The 20,485-nt window shown below is 38.4% G+C and overlaps 1 protein-coding gene across 4 annotated transcripts in view; it reads right to left on the minus strand.

Moving 5' to 3' along the window:
* Window positions 1–4,514: 4,514 nt before the first annotated feature.
* Window positions 4,515–20,485, minus strand: part of LOC138758132 (sodium/potassium/calcium exchanger 2-like) — a 237,633-nt gene continuing 221,662 nt past the window's right edge. For all 4 annotated transcript variants that reach the window (XM_069926631.1, XM_069926640.1, XM_069926657.1 and 1 more), the window contains 4 exons: window positions 19,943–20,086; window positions 17,362–17,451; window positions 7,708–7,874; window positions 4,515–6,234 (listed from right to left, as the gene is read on the minus strand). In XM_069926631.1, coding sequence (XP_069782732.1) covers window positions 5,985–6,234; window positions 7,708–7,874; window positions 17,362–17,451; window positions 19,943–20,086 — 651 coding nt within the window. In that variant the 3' untranslated portion in view covers window positions 4,515–5,984. The remainder of the gene's footprint in view (window positions 6,235–7,707; window positions 7,875–17,361; window positions 17,452–19,942; window positions 20,087–20,485) is intronic.

Consider the following 20,485-nt stretch of genomic DNA (forward strand, 5'->3'; position numbering starts at 1 on the left):
ATTCCTATTCAGAAATATTAAATTCTGATTCTGTATTCAAATTGCAAGGTGAGTATGTTTTTATTTAATTGGGTTGAAGTACAATAATCAAATAATTCACCCACTGCTTCACGTACATGTAGGTGTTTCCAACTTGTGATATTTTAGCTTTGCAATCTAATTATCCAAGACAAATCTTAGGATTGTAACCCTTCATAGTGATCAAAATGCTCTTACATTGAGCAGGAGGATAAAGTAATAGCAAGTATATCCAGCTTTAAAATAAATACATTGATTTCAATCTTACATGTTCCACGTGGTAATATATCATGTGAACTTTTCCTTTTCTTCCAAAACGTTTATGATGAAATTACTCTTAGCTTCAAGAATGACTGACAATTTTCATTTGTAATTTTTATTTCCACACTTATTATATCTTACAGAAAGAGACACAACCAAAATATATTGCCTTTATGTGGAGAAACCTTACAGACACAGCAAAAACAATAATATTGTGAGAACAAAGTTCTCATCAGAAAGCCGTTAATATATATTTTAAATAGATTATGTACAAATATTTTTCTTGCTATGTACAGTATGTGCACTACTGTGAATGAGCTTGGCAATGAGGACTACATCAAAACACAATACAGTATATTTGATTTCTAGCCTATGCTTTAGTCAGTATTTTGACATTATCCAAGTCACATCCATTTTTGGAATCAATATTTGAATATTAACTCAAATTGCATTGGTTACTGCAAAACCAACATTCAGAGGTTTCATAATTAATATTATATTATATGCTGAAACATAATCAAAGGAGAAATGGTTATTCAAGAAAATTCAATACAACACAATTTGTCAGGCAATCAAATAGAAAGGAGTGGACATGCTGTTGAAACATTTGTGTATATTAAAAATAATGATGTTGTAGTTAGTATTGGATGTAAAAAAAAATGGGGTGGCTGATAAATGTTATAAAGGGTTTCATACCATGTTGGTTTTGGCTTTGGAAAAAACTCTGGCTGGTTTCTACATCTTCCCTATGAGGTAAAGATACACTTGTGTCAAAAGAGCTAATAATTATTTGTTATAACATTATACAATTTCAGCTAGCAATTTGAGAAAAAGACAAATTAATGCTTTGGTGGGAGTCCATCATCCTCTTGTAACATGAACCTGTCCTTTCAGATACTGAGTATTTTAAAATGTATTTTTCAGCATTTTCATTGTTTATCATTGTTAAAGGACAAACACTCATTCCATATGACTAGAGAATAAATCAGAAAAATAAAATCTGAAACCTAAAGTTAGCAATAATCTCCAGGCATATTGGCAGATGCTCACTGATCTATTGACTATTTGAGCAGACAGTTACTATTAAGATATTGCTTTGCTTCAGATATAAGAGAAGCAAATTTGATTTTTTTTCACCAACTCACATCACTGACGTGTTTTCCTAATGAAATACTATGTGTTAATTCCCCAAAATGATGTTTGCATCACTATAGGCACATTTCAGCCAAACTTATTTTACAGAAGTGCTTTACCGTGCTTAATGAAGTATATTTATGTGCCTCTATAAATATTAGTTTGCTTTAAATCACATTTGTAAGGTCTTCCATCAGACATTAGTTCACAGCATTTTCAAAATCTCTATCCAGTTGTTATACTTCAAACAGATTGAAAATTCATGGTGATTGTTCCGCGGGGTTTGTTGCTTACCTGTCATATAGTTAGCAGCCAAGCATGATGTAAATTCTAATGAATATTCTTTTGTGCCATGATGAGGTCAGAAGTTATTCTATCTAATGAATTTGGAACGGATGCTTTACAATGCATATTATACCCATTAGTGCCTTGGCACAAAGATAAGGAGTTTATAATAAATCCAAACACTACATATTTAAAGTTTGATGGATGATATTTGCATCACATATTCTTTACTTAGAAATGTCAGTCTAAGCAGAAATAGTTTTGTTAAAAAGTTACCATTTTATTTTCATGCAGTACATTCAGAAGTATAAGTGAATGGTTAGAGGGAGAGGTTGAAATCTATCGAGAAATATTAACAAGTACTAATGCTTTGCCCAAAGTTACAGTGGGATAATGAAAGAGATTAAAAGTAATTACAGCATTGCGATGTTTATTTGTTTGTTAATTTACTGCTGTCAATAAAAAGAAATTGAATGTTGTCAGCCTAAGCAATGCAATCTTTAAAATAATCAGTAATTCATTTGACTGAGGCCAAACTCCTGCTTCATACAATAGGTTTGGGTCCTTGTTAATGCAAAGGAGGAAAGTATCACAAAGTTTGAAAAAGTAATTTGATGAGCTGCATCAATGATTAAAAATATTTTGTATTTTAGGATTGTGCCATTGCCACCCATTAGCTCAGGTTGAACGATACTTGCAACACATTGAGGGAGATGGTCCTCAACTTAATATATTAAAATATTAACATGATTTAAGTTTGATCAAGAGTACATTATCTCTGATTCATGGATTGTCACTTTCTCTAATTGTTTTAAGCACCTACAAGTATCTGAAGTATTAAACGATTTTAATGAAGACCCATGCTGTTGAACTATTTTGGAACATGGTCAGAGGTATGTTTGCTCCCATGATATTTACACTGATATTTGCCAGTCTTGGGATTATTACTGAGAGGAATCATTAGTCAGTGACCTAGAGCATGGAGCTACTTCTCCATTCACTTATTAACTAGAACTATGAGGTATTTAAACAGTGGCTGAATCAACACCTCTGCCAATTCTCTGGGAAGTCTAAAATAATGTTTGTACCAAGAGGCTGTGGCAGGACAAGGGGGAGGGGCAGTGGGAGGTGAAATAGCAGGAAAAATATGCATTCACAATATACTGATCCCAACTTCTTTCAGCACATTTTATAGAAAACCTTAAATCCTTTGAATAAATCTTTTTTAAAAACAAATCATGTAAACATTCTGTACCCATTGAAAGGAACTTATGATATTTATGAGAATTATCTTGCCTTAAAACATGATATTCAATGAAGAATTTGATCTGCAATACATCCATTTTATAAGGTGTAAAGTAACTGTAGTGAGGGCTAAATTTTGGGTCCCATTGTATCAGACGCAAAGAGTGTCAAGATATTACTGGAATATTTGTTCAGGCACCCACAGCAGCCACCTAGAACAAGAGTTATCCCTTAATGTGAAAATAAAGAGTCCTTCCTCTTTTGTGTGATTCTGTGACAGAAATTAAAGGTGACAAGCTAGACCTGTTCAAATCAGGGTTGAATATTGTTGTTGGCAGATGTTTCTGAAGTAAACATTTAAATATTGGAATGTACTGCTTTGGAAGCAGAAGTTGTCTTCTCCTCATTCCCACTCTCCCCAAACTGGAATTTGCTATTGCTGATGAGACATGTGAAAGCTTTTTTTTCCTCCTTAAGACAGGCTGGCTGCTTTTAGAAAACTGAGGCTTAATTTTTGTTGGTCTTCTGTCTGTTCATTGAGATGCACACCTTGTCACCAAAGCAAGCCTAAAGAAATATCTTCCCTTGTTTTCTTACAGCATGAATTTAAAAAAAACATTTCAACTGCAGCAAACAAGCTAGTGGAAGGATAACTTGGACTTCACAGCATGGGAACATCATCACTTTTGTGTTGCAGAGATGACTTTACTGCAAGACAGTTCAGTTTAAGAGACACATACTTTGAAAAACTTGTAATGCATTACTACATCTACAATGGAATCCAATGAAGCAAAATGGAATATGGAAGGTGGTTAAAACATAAAATAATGAAGGAAAAAGTTGTAGGATCAGTATTCATGTCTAAAATACAGAACACATGCTCTAAATCACAAATGTTAATTACCATTATTCTATAAAGTACGAGTCATTAATATAATCTTGCTTTATAGCTTGAGGTGAAAAGATTGAAGTGCTTAACTCAAGAATAGATTTTAGTGAGATTACCTTGGGAAAATGATTTTAAATCCCTAATAGCAACAAAATTGAAAAACAGTGCCAAGGGTGACCATTTTCATTTTCACTACAGCCTCTTCTTTCATTTATGGTGGCAGCTGACACCATCGACAGGCCAACAGAGAGCATCATTCATTGCTGTTCTAGAGAGGCATCAGAAACTATTGCATTGAGATTTAGAGTTGAACAAACATAATCAATAAGGCTAGTGCATATTTGTTGCCTCTTATGTTTCAGCTCCTACATTCATCATGTCAAAATAAAATTGTTGACTTGATAAATGTTTCTAATGAATTCACACATTTTATTTTGCACTTCAAGACATAATGCTTGCAAAATGGCACACAAACATCACGTTGCACATACTGTTCCAAGATTGACAATAAGCGCATGTCATTTCATTTTTTTTTACATTATGGCCATCAGTCCAAACATGGACTTTAATATCCATCAAGGAAAGGTTATTGCTGTACTTTGTTTTATTGACAGCTGCAAATGAACCAGTTGAATCTTAACTATTTTACTATCTACTGAACATTAACATTAAAAACGCCTAGTTTATTCAGTATTTATATATTTATATATTTATTCATTAAAAACACACCTTTTATAGTATTTTCCAATGTAATGAATCCAGTATATTGATCATATTACATAAAGCTTGAACAGTAGCATTAAGAATAAAGACCTATATTAGTTGTGATGTCATGAGTGCGCAATGTAAACTGGCATGCCACACCTTTCTCCAGTGTTAAAATTTTCCTGTAAATACTGTAAAACTTGTGTAGTGAGATTAAAAGTAACATGGAGATCTGTCCAAAAGTGTAATAGAGTGAATTCTTGTTCAATGGATTAGCAACTCAATTCATTACTGAAGTTATGTTGTGAGGGTGCACATGGGCTACCAAATTAAAATAGAGAGAAATGTAAACTTGAAAAAAAGTTACATTCAAGATAATAGTCTCTTCAACTAGAACTCAATGAAAAGCTCTTTTAACCTACTCTACATCAGTTTTACTTTGAAAATATATTGTGATCTTAATAAAAGAGCACAGTGTAAAACATACAACAATGTCTATCTGTTATTGTTGAAGTAAAGTGCAGAAATGATCTATAGGCCCTAAGGTGTCAATTCCACAATATGGCAGAATGTTAGCAACTAGATTTTTGTTTAATGCTAGGCAGCGAAGCAATAATGCTGTATACAATAGATAAATAGTTACAATCTTAGCAATAGATTAATAGCACTATGACCTTAATCTTGCCATTCACCCCTGATTCTGGTACTTGAAAGCAAATCAATCCATCCAACCATTATTTCATTCATGAATTGAACTGGTCATTTAAATTGTCATGTTAAGTCAGAGGAAAAAAAATTACAATTTAAGATGTAAAATTGTGACCTGGTTTAATACGTGTGCAAAAAAAACCAAAGACTCAGGACTTGCAGAAGTAACTGTACCAGTTCCAGCACTAACCTGATGTGCAGTGCCTGAAGAACAGGCACGTTTGGCTAACTGTCTAGAAGAATCCCAAAATATTGTACCACCCCCTCAAATACACAATATGCCCTCAAAATTAGTTTAATACACCATTTTCTTTTCAAAAATAAATTACCACACCAGTCATTTTAAAATATAATGTGATATCATTTCAATATCTGAAAATGTGGCAGAAAAAGACTGCCACTGAAATATTGTCTAGCAACATAAAAGGATATGGAAGTAAATCTTCCTGAGGGGATTTTAACCAACATCAGCTGTGGTCTTTCTACAGGGTGTGTATTCCAGTGAAATCTCAGAAAGTGTAAATCTCTCCAAGTCACAAACACCATCTTTACCCACTTGCCAGAAATTCAACCAATCAAGAAAAAAAGTTATTATTGTTTAGAGTTCCTTCTCATTTACAAATAAATTGCAGGTCCTGGCTGAGTTTATCTGGAAAAAAAAAGAGAGTTGCAGCGAGCAGGATGAGTTATCATTTTCCATCTGTACTTCAAAGTGAGAAAGAATGTGCAGTGGCAAAGCTCACACCGAAACAGGACATTGGACGATTTTCTCTTCCAGCAGAACACTGGTGACCAGAAACACAATGTACAGTATAAACATGATCAAACCAAGAATTTTGTTCATTTTCCATCTGCAGGCTCCAATTGAAAGAATGACAAAGAGGAGCATGATGAAAAGCAGGACAATAGCACAGAAGAGGCCATTACTGCTGACCTCGACAGGCCTAAAGTTGTTTGAAAAGGATTTCAGGAGCCATGGCAGAGGCAAGCTGCAAAATGATGAAGGAAAACAAATGTCAAACATTTCTGAAGCAACACGATAAACTTTTACTTCGTCAATACTTCATAGTTAAATTCTTAATGCGAGACATGCAGATTTTGCTTTTATTTTGAAGATGAAAGTACATTTTATCTGTGGGGGAAAAACCCTGCATTTCTCAATACTTTTCACATTAAGAACTGGAGCAAATACTTAGCTGTTAAGCTGATGAGTATTGGGTAAGACACCAATAAAACCTCTAAAATGTCATAGCATCTTTTATATTCAACTAAATCAGATATAACACCTCATTTTGAAGGGCATTGCTAACAATGTGTCATTCCATTAAAATTTCACAGTTAGAAAACATGGATTATGTAGCCAAATTCTGGAGTGAGATTTCAATTGAGCAATTGGAATCATTCATAACTTAACAGTTTTGTCATGCTTTCATTCTGCTGTGAATGTGTAAACTGAAATGATTCTTAGTAAGGAGAGAAAAGCATCACGGATCTGGAGAAAACTATATCTGTAATGTGAGATTAGGAGTTGAGAAGGGATGGTCAAAGTATTCATGAGGGGTAACAAAATCTGCAGATGCTGGAACCTTGAGCAGACAAAGAATTTCCGGAGAAACTCAGCAGATCAGACAACATCCATGGGTAGTCAAATGTTTCAGGTCTTGATAAAGGGTCCAGTTCTGAAATAATGATCGACCATTTCCACCCATCTATGCTATCTGACCTGCTTAGTTCCTTCAGCACTTCTTTGTAGGCATGAGGTGGTTTGGTAAATCGAGGAGAAACTACAAGGGCAGTAAGCCAGGGATGGAATGCACAAGAGTCATATATTTGAAAAGTCTCTTACAATAATAAAATTTAGCTGATGTCTTCTTTTAATAAATATCATTTTATTTTCATTCAGTCAACAGATGGTGTCAGTAGCAAAACTAGCATTTTAAATTCCAACTTAGATCACAGCATGGTAACAGGCCCTTCTGGCCCATTAACCTGTGCCACCTAAATGCACCGATGTGATCAATCAACCTAACGTCTTTTGAATGTGGGGGGAAACTTGCGTGGAGATTTCAAACTCCTGACAGAATGTGAACCCGGGTCGTAGTTGGTGTAATAGGTTTGTGCTAAATGCTACACTAACTGAGCTGAAATAGAACCTCAATAGCTCACAAAGTCACCTCCTTTAACTGCTGTGGAAAACTTATCTTCCATTTACTGCTAAAGCTCATCCCTAACAGGATTTAAGAGGAGATAACTTAAATGTAAATGTGTTTAAGAATCACTTTGCAAAGACCTGCGAGTTGGCTAGTGGGTGATTCAATGGGGCCAGGTTGCATGCATGGAGTTAAGGGAAAAGGCAGGAATACAACATATGGGAGAAAATTGGACAATTTTGAAAGCATCCTGCATTGAAAGTCAAAGGGAAATATAAATAAAAAGGTCAACATTATGTTTCATGAACTTACCCAACCGTAATATCAAATATATTACTGCCAACTGAACTGGACACTGCCATATCACCAAGCCCTTTCCGTGCAACAATTACACTTGTGATTAGGTCAGGAATTGAAGTGCCTGCTGCTAAGATTGTCAATCCCATAATCGCTTCAGAGATCCCAATGGTCTCCCCAACCTACAGAATCAAAAGAGCAAATATTATTTTGAGTGACACCTGTATTAAGAAAAGCTTATAACCTACATCAGGATTCACCCACAAAGGTCACCATACTCTAACACACTGGTCAATTGATTCTACTTGAGCAATTCCTGAAGAAAAGGATTAACTCAGTCCGTTAGTGTTATTAAGATGCTTGAATAATTTTCTGGGTACTGCATTGTTTACAGATTCAATGACAAGCAGAGAAGAAGTCTGTTCACAATGAAGCAATTGTAGTTTGAGAAAATGATATCTGATGATAAAAGATTTTTCTGTTGAGGTTATGGTGTACTATGTTTTTCATATGTATAATAGATAACAAAGTAACTCCAATAACTGACACCAGGTAGTAACAATTTGAAGGATGAGAAGAACATTGGATTAATTGAGGTTGTCAGAGCTCCTCTGCAAGGAGGGACTCATCTATTCCTTTGCTCAAAAGGTGTCATAGAATAACACTGTATAGAAACAGTCTCTTTGGCTCAGAGTCGATATCATCAATGCACTAATTCTACTAACACCACTTTATTTTCCTGATATTCCCATGAAATCCTCTTCAGTTTCTGCCATTCATCTGTGCACCAGAGGCAATATACAAGAGTTAATTAACTTACCAACCTGCAATGTAGGAGGAAATGAGCACATTCAGAGGAAATCAATATGGCCGTAAGAAAAACATGTACACTCCACAAAGATAGGGTCAAGTGTTAATGGTCAAGGTTCCTTTTATTGTCATGTATTAATACATTAAAAAATCTAATATAGATCATATGCCGTAACTTTTGCCTGCTGTAAGGCAAAGCCTCACCATTGGTATTGTCCATATGAATGAAAGAGAAGTAAAAGAGACTCCCTTCAGAGTCACTGAGTTGTGGTGATTGGGAGTTAGTGATCCTTCTGACCACTAGAGGGAGTCAGAGATGAATGTTCCACCTCGGGTGCGGGTTAGATGCAAAATGGATGCGCCACAAGGTCATGAGTTGTTAATAAAAAATATAATTAACACAAAAGAACCCACATTTCTTTATTACAATAAAAGAAACACAACATGGTACCAGGATTGGGTATCAGAAGGAGACAAGGAAAGTGTGAAGCTGATAGACACTGTGAATTGGACTGGGAATGTTGGCCATGACAGTTGTTCAAACAATGATTCATGCTGCATCTGCAAACCATTGGACTCGATAGCAAACCGGATGCATGGAAGATTGCAGCTCTACTTACCATGGTGGAACCTTAAGCACAAAAGGTTTTCAAGATGTTTGCTTTTGCCAAGGCGGATGACCAGGGAATGTTCGACAAGGTTATTGAGGTGTTTGATGGACACTGCTTACCAAATAAAAATGAAACATCAAGAGGTATGTGTTTCACTTGCACACGCAGCTGCAGGGAGAAAGCTTTGATACTTTTTAAAGAGACTTGAAATTGAAAGCAAGAACATGCAATTTTGGATCACTACAAGATTTAATGATCCATGATCAAATTGTGTTCGGAATTATTGACAAGGAAGTGAAAGAGAGGTTGCTATGAGAGATGGAGCTTACCTTAGCTGGTGCTGTAAAGATATGCCATGCCAGTGAATTAGCTCTGCAGCACACGAAAAAGTTCAGTGAGAGTGTAAAAGACAGTGAAAGTGAAGGCGTAGCCATGGCCACAGTGTCTGAATGCACACATAACAGAGAACGAGACATAGGAAACAACTAAAAGATGGAGAGACATTCAATTGTAAATGATGTGGCACCCAACATGCATCAAACAATGTCTAGCCTATGGAAAAGTCTGTAACAAGTGCAAAGGGCAGAATGCAAAATATGCAAAGCAACATTTTTCCAATGGAAACAAAACAGAAGTGAAAGTGTGCACACTATGGAAGAAGCTGCCCTCAGTGATGCATTCTTCATGGGCATGGTAGCGCAGGAAGGTTTCAAACCAACAGACCCTGAACAGAGTTGAGCAGGACAAGTGGATGGTGCCATTGCATGCAAATGGAGTAGCTGGACACAGGGGCAAAGGCCAATTTGATCTGTGAGCACAACATCAGCGCAATGAAGATAAAGCCACACATATATCCAAATTCAGTTCAGCTCAAAGCCTACAATGGACAGTGCATTGACAATAAAGGCACATGTAAACTCAAGGTGAAATTTAGAAGTAAAGAGTACCACCTCACATTTGCTGTAGTCCCAGATGAACATGATTCACTGGTTGGTGACAAAGCATGTAAAAACATAGGCCTAGTCAAGAGGACGTACAGAAATAACAGTGCCAATGTACAGACCAGCACAGAGGAAATACTAGATCAATTTCCAGACATCTTCAAGGGGTTTGGTGTTCTACCATTCACCTATATGATACAGTTAAAGGAGGATGCACATGCCCAAAAGTGGGTTCCAGAACCACTAAAAGAAAGTTCAAGCAGGAACTCAATCCAACTACATTGCTAGGGGTCATAAAGAAAGTAGAGGGGCCCACAGAACGGGTGTGTCACTAAGAAGAAGTGACCGACTCATGTGCATGAACCCAAAAGACTTGAATGCTAATATAAAGAGGGAACATTATCAGATTCCAACCAGGGATGAAATTATAAGTGAGATGGCTGGTGCAAAGGTTTTCAAATTGGATGCATCCCAGGGCTTCTGGCAATTAAAACTGCATGAAGATAACACAAAATACTGCACATTCAATACACTATTTGGACGATACTCCTGTCTGAGGATGCCTTTTGGAATTTCCTCAGCTCCTGAAGTGTTTCACAGGACAGTAGAGCACATTATAGAAGACATAAATGGAGTACGTGTGTACATGGATGACGTGAACCTATGGGGATTCTCACAAAAACAAAACAATGAGAGGCTCATCAAATTGATAAAATGCATCCAGAAGTATGGATTAAAGTTAAACAGAGAAAAATGTCACCTTTCTGGGAGATAAGCTGTCAGAGGCAGGTATGGAGCCAGGTGAAAGCAATTCTAGAGATGCCCAGATCCACAAACAAAAAGGGTATATTGAGAGTGCTGGGAATGATCAATTTCATTGGTAAATTCATACCAAACCTGTCTTACAAAACAAAGTACCTGAGGGAGTTGTTTCACGACAAATGTGAATTCAAGTGGACAGACAACCACGAGGAAGAATGGGGACAAATGAAGATCATTCTAACTACAGAACTGGTGCTTTTGACATTCTTTGAGCCATTCAGAAGGACAAAAATATTTACAGACACTTCAAAAGATGAAATAGGTGCCATACTACTTCAAGCTGTAGAAGAAGATTGGAGGCCAGTAGCATTTGCATCAAGGATGATGATCACATCTGAATGTCAGATGGAGAAAGAGTTCCTAAGTCTGGTCTGCTGATTTGAAGAATTCCACAGTTATGTGTATGGTCTACTAACATTTGTGCCAGAGACAGATCACAAGTCATTAATAGCCATAATCAAGAAAAACATCAGTGAGATGATGCCTCAAATCCAAAGACTGATGATGAAGCTACAACGTTATGATTCTGAAGTGGCGTACACACCAGGGAAACTTATTGTGCTGGTTGATGCATTGTTTATGGAAATGACGCAGAGTGAAGCACACCATGAGAGCTTCACAGAGACAGATGTGAATCTCCACATGAACCTGATCACTAAATCTTTTCCTGATTTGGACATAAAATCCAAGCAGATTACAGCTGAAACTGAAAAGGACATAGCTCTACAAAAGGTCAACAAGAATCCAAATGAAGGATGGCAATACCACAATATTAGAGCAAAGGTGCGTGTTGTCAATGGGCTTTTACTCAGACAGAGCAGAATTATTATTCCGCAATTACAATGACAAGAGATGTTGAAGGGTTGCATGAGGGGCACCTTGGAATGGAAAAATGCAAGAGGAGGGCCAGAACTACTGTTTATTGGCCAGAGATAAATGCCAACATTGACAGAATGGTCTGAAGCTGTGAGACCTGTCTGAAACATCAAGCAAAGCAGCCAAAGGAACCCATGATCATAAATGACTTCCCAGAGGAGCCATGGCAGATCTGTTCCACCTGGATGGAAAGGATTACTTGCTGGTTATTGACTATCCAGAGATTGTGCTGCTTCCCAACATGGTTGCTGCCTGCGTGATAAAATACATGAATTTTCCAGACCCGGAATTCCTCAAATTGTCTACTATGCCAATGAACCATGCTAAAGTTGTAGAAAATTTCTGAACTTTGCAGTAAAGTATGATTTTTGACATGTGGCTTCAAGTCCTTTGCATCGCCAGTCAAATGGTGAAGTAGAAAAAGGAGTTCACAGTGCCTCAGATCCTTATTTAGCTTTGATGAGTTACCAAGCTTCACCACTTGAACATAGCATGTTACCTGTTGAGCTCCTAAAGAGATGTAGACTATGCACCACACTTTTCTACTCTGCAGATCCAAACAAGAGCAGAGATGTCAAAATGAAACAAAAGGAGAAAAAAGCAAACTATGACAAGTCAGAAAGTTGCTTAAGGGCCGCTGTCACAACAAGACACAGTGAGACCCAGAGATTTCAACACCTGGAACAAAAAGGCCACTGTTGTGGAGGAAGTAAATCCAAGATCCTACAGTGTCAGAACAGAGGATGGCCAAATATTGAGGAGGGATTGAAAGAACCTGCTGAAAACGCAGTGACGCAGTAAGAACAGACAAATGCAGATGATCCAGCTTGCACAGCAACAGAGGAAACACTACCAGTGCTAGACAGTCGTGGACCAGCAGAGCTGACACATGCACGTGTGTTGAAAAGATCCACACATTATATCAAAGGACCTAACAGGCTGAATCTCTAAAAGAAAACGAATTGCCCACCTAAAAGTTTGTGCTGTTGATGTTGATCTTTATATTTGTGTTTAACTTTAAATTGGAATGAAAGCTGTATTACTATATAATATTGTTGGATTGAATATCTTAATGAAAGGAAATGTGGTGATTGGGAGTTAGTGATCCTCCTGATCACTAGAGGGAGTCGGAGACAAATGTTCCATCTCGGGTTAAATGCAAAATGGATGTCCCATGAGGTTGAGAGTTTTTAAATAAAAAAAATAATTAATACATAAGAACACAAATTTCTTTATTACAATAGAAGAAACATCACATATCTGTGGATTCACCTCCAGCATCCCCGCTGTTCGATCCATTGGCAACCTGAGCTCCAGATTCAAACCTCTAGCATGGTCTGGAAGCCTTCAGCTCCTGAGGATCCCTTCATGAGCCCTTCTTGCCCTCAGTATCCTCTCGAATCCCGGCTCCTGTTTCCATGAGCCTGTTCCAGCAGCTCGCAGCCCGCAAGGGTCACCTGACCATAAGTCACCTGCAGTCTGTGAGGGACCCTCATCTGCTGAGCCCCTCACTGGCCCACATCTGTGGTCACAGTTCTGAAGGGTCATCTCCTCTGGTTCCCCTTCTCAACGGGGTGGAGGGGGTTCTGCCCATTACTGGTGCCCTGCGTTGCTCTGCTGTTCCTTTGGAGCCTGCAACCCCTCGTGGCCACTGCCAAGCACAGGCACCACCATCTTGGGCACAAACCTCCGCGGTTAGATAATAGCAGAGATCAGGACTGAAACTGGGTTACTGGATCTGTAAACCATTAGGAAGATGTAGCAGGAGTACAAGTCATCATGGTTCACTGAGTGGACTCTGGATTAGAAGATTATTGTTGTAGGGGAAAGAAGAGTGAGGGCAAGAATGAGTAGACAGGGATGTGGAATGTGTTAACGTGGTAACAAGGAACCAAATAAAGGCCCAAGAACAGAGCCATGAAATACAGCAGTGACTTCATCTAAGTTTCAGGAACATAATTAAATTATGGTGTGCTCCCTCTGCTGTAATAAAAAATAGATTAATTGTTAAGTTACAATCATAACATGCAACCTGAGACTCATTGTTAACAAAGTTAAACTTTTCGATAATTAAGCATCTTATTCAGTAATCAACCTTTATCTTGCCAATAACTAGATCTTTGTAGTTCCCATTCTGTAAACAAAACAGAAATCGTGTCCATTGAGAGTACAAAACCTGTACCAAAATCATGATCTGGAGATCAGCTTTGACTGGTTTCCTGATGCACATCAGTTATATAATCACCTGCTATTTCAAATGCCAACTCCACGTGGCGTTTCTATTTGCTCCTACCATAATCTTGGGGATTCTGAAGCGAATAGTGAGGCTTGCTAGCTTTTCACTTCTCATCGTTTATTCCCCATCTCCACCTCCCTCAACTGAAGAACGAGGAGTTGTTGTGGATCTCTCTGGAGTTGGTGCAGTCCTCTCTGATTCTGCAATGCTTTCTGAATACCTTTGAGGATGAGGAACCTCTTGATATTCCCTTTGGCTGCTTCTCACCAGTGTCAGAGGGGCTGCGTGGTTCTTCAACCTTCATGATTCCTTTTTACCTCCTCGACAATCTCTGGAGTCAGCATCTTTACAGCCTGTTCCCTCCATCTTACTGCTTCCTCTGCCTTTGTCACTGCTCATGTTGTTTGCATCCTTGGTCAAGGAGATGTCTGTCAGTGACGTGCCCCTTCCCACTTTTAGAGTATCAGTTCCAGATTTCTTTCTTTTTTTAAGGTTTCTTTTATTACTTGACAATCTTCTGGTTCCCTTCCATTCACTCCTTCAGCAGATCCCTCCTCTATTGACTCTGCCTCTTGGCAAGGAGTGTCAGACCTCCTGATTAGGGATTGAGGTGGACATGGTGTCTAGATGGTGTCCATCTTGTCTAGGTCTCCATGGCAGTCGAGGATAAGGGGTTATTGACAGTGCTGGGAGTGGTGATCTTGGCGCCTAGTCTAGTGCATAGGAGCAGGCATGTTTTTAGGCAGGGTAACAATGTCACTTATTAGAGGACGTGTGTGCAAGTCTGTGGGGTGTTTAAAGGAAATGTGCTGAGCTGTACTATATTCTATGAACTTGTAGGCTGTAAGTCAATTGGTGGTATTCCTATTTGCCTGTTGACTTGTCCTTAGTCATCAAGGTGGTGGGATTGGGGAGTACATTTAGAATAACTGAAACATAATTTTGGAAAATGTACGATCATGCACTTTTGTAGAAAAAATAAATGGACAGAGTATATTTTAAATGGGGAGAAAATAGAAAACACGCAGAAGCAAAGGGACTTGGGAATTTTCATGCATGATAGCCTGAAGGTACATGCGAGATACTTGCATGTCAAAACAGTGGTAAAGAAGGCAAATGCAATGCTGGCATTCATTCAAGAGGAATAGATTAAAGGAGCAGGGATGTGATGTTGAGGCTTTATAAAGCACTTGTGAGACTTCACTTGGAGTATTGTGAGCAGTTTTGGGCTCCTCATTTAAGAAAAGATGTGCTGATGTGTTGGAGAAGGTTCACTAGGATGATTCCGGGGATGAAAGGGTTACCATTAGAGGAGTGTTTGAGCTCTTGGCCAGGAGTCATTAGAGTTTAGGAGAATGAAGGGGGGGGGGGGGGGTCTCATTGAAACATTTCAAATGTTGAAAGGCATGGACAGACTAGATGTGGAAAGCTTTGTTTTCCATGAGTCCAGAAAAAGAGAGCACAGCTTCAGGAATGAAGGGCGTCTGCTTAGATGCAGAAGAATTTCTTCAGGCAGAGGGTGTTAAATCTGTGGAATTTGTTGCCACAGGCAGTTGTGGAAGCCAGGTCATTGGGTATACTTGAGTCAGAGATTGATAGATTCTTGAATAGCCAGGACATTAAAGGTTATGGGGTGAAGTGGGGCTGAGTGCTGAACTGAATCAGCTCATGATTATATGGCGGAGTAACTCGGTGAGGTAAATAGCCTATTTCTTCTCTTATTTTTTTTAATGGTCTGATCTGAGTAATGTGGAGTAGTGGCATGGTTAGTGCAATGCTGTAACAATGCCAGCAATCGGAGTTCAAATCCCACACTCTGTAAAGATTTTGTATATTCCCCATGTCTGCGTGGATTTTCTCCAACCATTTGAAATGTACTGGGGGTTGTAGGTCAGTTGGGTGTAATTGGGCAGTACGGGCTCATGGGCCGAAATGGCCTGTTACCGTGCTGCATGTCTAAATTAAAACAAAATAGCCTTTGTGAAAAACTACAGTGTATTTTGAAGGTCTTCCTTGAGATGATCGCCTAGGGCCACCGTTACTTGCACTGATCCCTGTACATTGATCAGGTTATGCTGCATGTGGACCAGGACCCTTTCATTTTATGAACAGTTGTGAGTAGAATTGAACATTATGCAAACATTGGCATTTCTGACCTCACGATGGGAACAAAAGATCAACAATGATATGGCTGAAGATGTTAGTGTTCAAGACACTAGTCTTGAAAACACTGGCCATAATGTCTTGCAGCTTGTTATGATTGACCTCCGGCAGCCACTGCAGCATTGTAAAAGAATATATACCTTTCAAAAGACAATTTTTAGAAAAGGACATTCCACAAAAGAAAAGTAATATCTCTAGCAACTTTAAGATTAGCAAGTAATATCACCTCATTTAATTTTTTTTTCAATAGTCACAGATAATCATTTCTTTGCTCTTTATTTCTTAAACTGGCAGGTCTAAGTCTCAAATGATATTCATCCACATCTACACTCAGAAGGCTGCCGATATTTGGTGTGATGGTCATGAAATGCATGGGAGAAGAGTTGGCCAAATTCTACCAGAGGGAAAGGGAAGGAGTAATTAAGTAGTAGTGCGCTTTATTAGAAAAGAGACAATGTTTCCCCGAACCCGCTGTGTTACATTAAAACAACATTAGAACTACAAACAACATAGGAACAGAAACACCAAGCAGATGAGACCTCGAGATCCAAATGCAGTCCTTCTTTTTGGACATTGGCATAATGTGGCAAACAGAGTACAACAAGTGTAATATCTTTACTCTAACACCAGACATCTAAGTAATATTTTCAAAGGGGTAAACTCTGTTCATTACCACCTTTGATACCTAGAATTTAGCTTTTATTTAGATGGTTTGTGCGCATGCAATTTATTTATTTTATCTTTTTTTTTCATCTGAAGTACAGACACAAGTAATTTTTTTAGTTAGAATTTAACTAATTACCTATATGTAGATTGGTCAAAATAACTTTTTTTAAAATGTAATTGCATTTTGATGTGTTCATTTCATAATTCCATAATTTTTTCCTCAGACATTAATGGATTAGGTCGTTTAGATTTTGTCAATCATTTTAGAAGATGCCATATGGGATAAAGATTTATCTTGCTGTATGCAACAACTAAATAAGCGATGCAGAAAAGTGTATAAACTTTGCTTCCAAAATTAGATTCCGATTTTCAGAAAACAAGCCCCCATTATACATTTAATGTTTACATCTCTTTCTCTTTTGAAGTGCTAATGATGTGAAGAATTACTATCTGATGTCTACTTAATGAGAAAAGGAATAATACCTGCAGAGTAAAAAAGCAGTTAAGTTTTTGGTTTATAATTAGCAGAGATCAGTGTACTTACCTGGTGAGCCAACCAGACCATTAGATAGGAAAAGCCTGCAATCCACATGATTGACCCCAAGAACGAAATTACAAAATATTTCTGCGAACTCTGCAACATGAAAAAAAGTGTGGGCCAATTCTGAATGTAAATGGCCTATTATAATATCTCAAAATATGCTTGGGTGTCTACTTATATGATGAACCATATCCTTCAATTTACAAGCAACTTTCCAGTAATAGTGAAAATACCTTAGATTTACTTAGAACTAATTTACTTAGTACTAACTTCCCCCCAACTTCAAATTCACTTGGTCCATCTCTGGCAACACTCTCCCCTTTCTCAATCTGTCTCCATCTCAGGAGAAAAACTCTACAGATATTTTTCACAAACCTAAGTCTTAGTGTTACCTCAACTACATCTCTTCACGCCTCATCAATATAAGGATTCTATTCTTTTCTCTCAATTCCTTTATCTCTGTCGCATCTGCTCCCAAGATGAGGTTTTCCATTTCAGAGGTTCTCCTTCCTCAAAAAATGTGGCTTCCCCTTCACCACCATCAACTCAACCTTTACCCACATTCCCTATATTTCCCACACATTCTCCCTGGCCCCCTTTGCCTATACTCGCAACAAGGATAGAATTCCCTTGTCCTCACCTACCAGCCCTCAAGCCTAGGAGCCAACATGTCATCCTCTACCATTTCTGTCACCTCCAATGTAATTCCACAACCAGACACATCTTCCCCTTTCCACCTTCTGCTGAACCATTCCCTTGCACACGCATCCCTTCCCAATAATCACCCCTTTTGTATCTACCCTATGACCACAATTCTACATGCGGCCACATATCCTCCCTCACCACCATTCAGGGCCCAAAACAATCCTTCAAGTGAAGCAACACTTTACTTGTGAATCTGCAGGGATCATCTACTCCATCCAGGTCTCTTGTTGTGGCCTCCTCTACATCAAATAGGCTGGATGAGAACTGGGATATCATTTTGTTGAGCACATTTGCTCTGTCTACAGCCATAGCAGCAAACTCCCAATGGCCAACCATTTCAATTCTGCACCCCACCCCTCATGCACTGCCAAACTGAGGCTATCTGCAAATTGGAACACCTAATGTTCTGTCTAGGCACTCTCCAACCAGATGACATTAATGTAATCTTCTCTGGATTCCATTAGATCTCTCCTTCCCTGTCTCTCTCTCTCTTTCTCTATCCCTCTGTCTCCTTTCCTTCAGCACCCCATCCCCTTCCCTCTCTATTCAGAGAGCTATCTCCTCTCCTCTCATTTCCCAGCTTTCTCTTCTGCTCTCCCATCTATATCTACCTATGACCTCTTGCCTGTGGGCCTGTGCTTCTCCACCTGGCCTTCCCCACCATTTTATTCAGGCACCTGCCTACTTTTTGTTCTCACCTTGACAATGGGATCAGGCCTGAAACATTGGTTATGCATCTTTGCCAAAGAGAATGCTGTATGACCTGCTGAGTTTCTCCAGCATTTTTGTGTATTAAACTACAATATCAATGTCTGCACACTGTCTCGATCAACTTCCTGTCATTGTGATCTATTTTCTAATCTGCAAAGAATTCCTGTGTTAGCTGATGCCTTACCTTGTCTCTATACTTCTTGTATATCTGTACAGATTGCAGTGTGATGAAGAACACCCAAGACATACCTACATTGTCAATCATTTTTTGAAGTGGCTTGCTTTATGAAGGGTAATTATATAGCTAGAGTGGGAATGGACTTTTAGTAGACCTTTCATGGAGTTTTCACTATCCTCTGCACTCGGGTTCAACAGTGCCTCATTTAGCCACTTTGTTCACTTTGTTAGCTGAGCATGTTGATAGATGATGTGCAAAAAGAACTTGGGTGATAAGGAATAAACAATATTTGCTTCCTTTGATCATCTCCCTTCCGCTCATAAGGAGGATCATAGAACACTACAGCTCAGAAACAGGCTCTTTGACCATTCCATTCAGTGCCAAACTGTTATTCTGCTTAGTCCCCCACTGAACTGCAAATGAAAGTCCAAATACCTTTAGAATCCCACAGAAAGATTAATTTTTTAGCCATTAATGTCAATTTCCTCCTCAAACTCTTCTTGAATAACTTAAATTGGTTCCTATTATTCTAACACATGAAATTTCCCCCACCCCCCACTCAAAAATGGGGACCAATGAGGATCAATAGATATTTTTATTTTGATCATTATGTATGTTCGTAAATAATCTGTTTTCCAATGAATGTTGAAATCAACATTTTTCCCCCATAAGGTATTCCAGGATTTTCAATATTTGCCATTTTTACCCATTTCCCGCGTGAGATCAACACATTTGCAGGGGATAAAACTTTCAACATTTATTTCTGAAGACTCCTTGGGGTAGAAATTCACACTAAAAACTACCAAAATAAACTATGGAACAGAGTTTGGGTTCAACCTACATTTTTAAAATCAAGATGAAACTGATTCTATTCCTCCACTTTTTTCTCTCATTCTCCACATTTTCATTTGCTTCATAGATGCAGATATAGACGTGCAATACTGTGCATACTTGAAAAATTGAGAAAATAAAATCTACACAGATGCTTACCTTCTTCCTGACGTCAGGTAAGGTTATCCACAATGGAAGGATTATAGGGAGTATAATTAGATAGATAATTCGTTTATGTGTTGTATCTGGCCAGGCCAAGCTTAGTGGCTGGTCCTCATCTTCATTCTGTATGGCCACCTCAGCCTAGTAAAGAGGAATGGAACCACAATTACAGGACTCAATAGTTACTGTCAGTGTTACACACATATCATGATTTCAAGCAAAATGCTATTTTTGTTGACATTGGTCATGAAAAACTGAGCAATAATTTTGTTGGCAGAACAATAATGGATGCGGAGAAGCTAATGTTCATAGATTAAAGGAGTGTCCACATATTGAAGAATGGAAACTTCTGTTGTTTCATAGAGTCGTATAGTGGGGAAATAGGCCCTTCGGACAAACGTGTCCTTGCCAACCAAAATATCCCACCTCTATTAGTTCCACCTATCCTAACCACATATCCCTCCAAATGTTTCTTAAATGTTGCAATAGTACCTGCCTCAACCACCTCCTCCAGCAGCTTGTTCCATACACTATCAATCT

Source organism: Narcine bancroftii, chromosome 1 (genome assembly GCF_036971445.1).
Source record: "Narcine bancroftii isolate sNarBan1 chromosome 1, sNarBan1.hap1, whole genome shotgun sequence".
NCBI classification, from domain to species: domain Eukaryota; kingdom Metazoa; phylum Chordata; class Chondrichthyes; order Torpediniformes; family Narcinidae; genus Narcine; species Narcine bancroftii.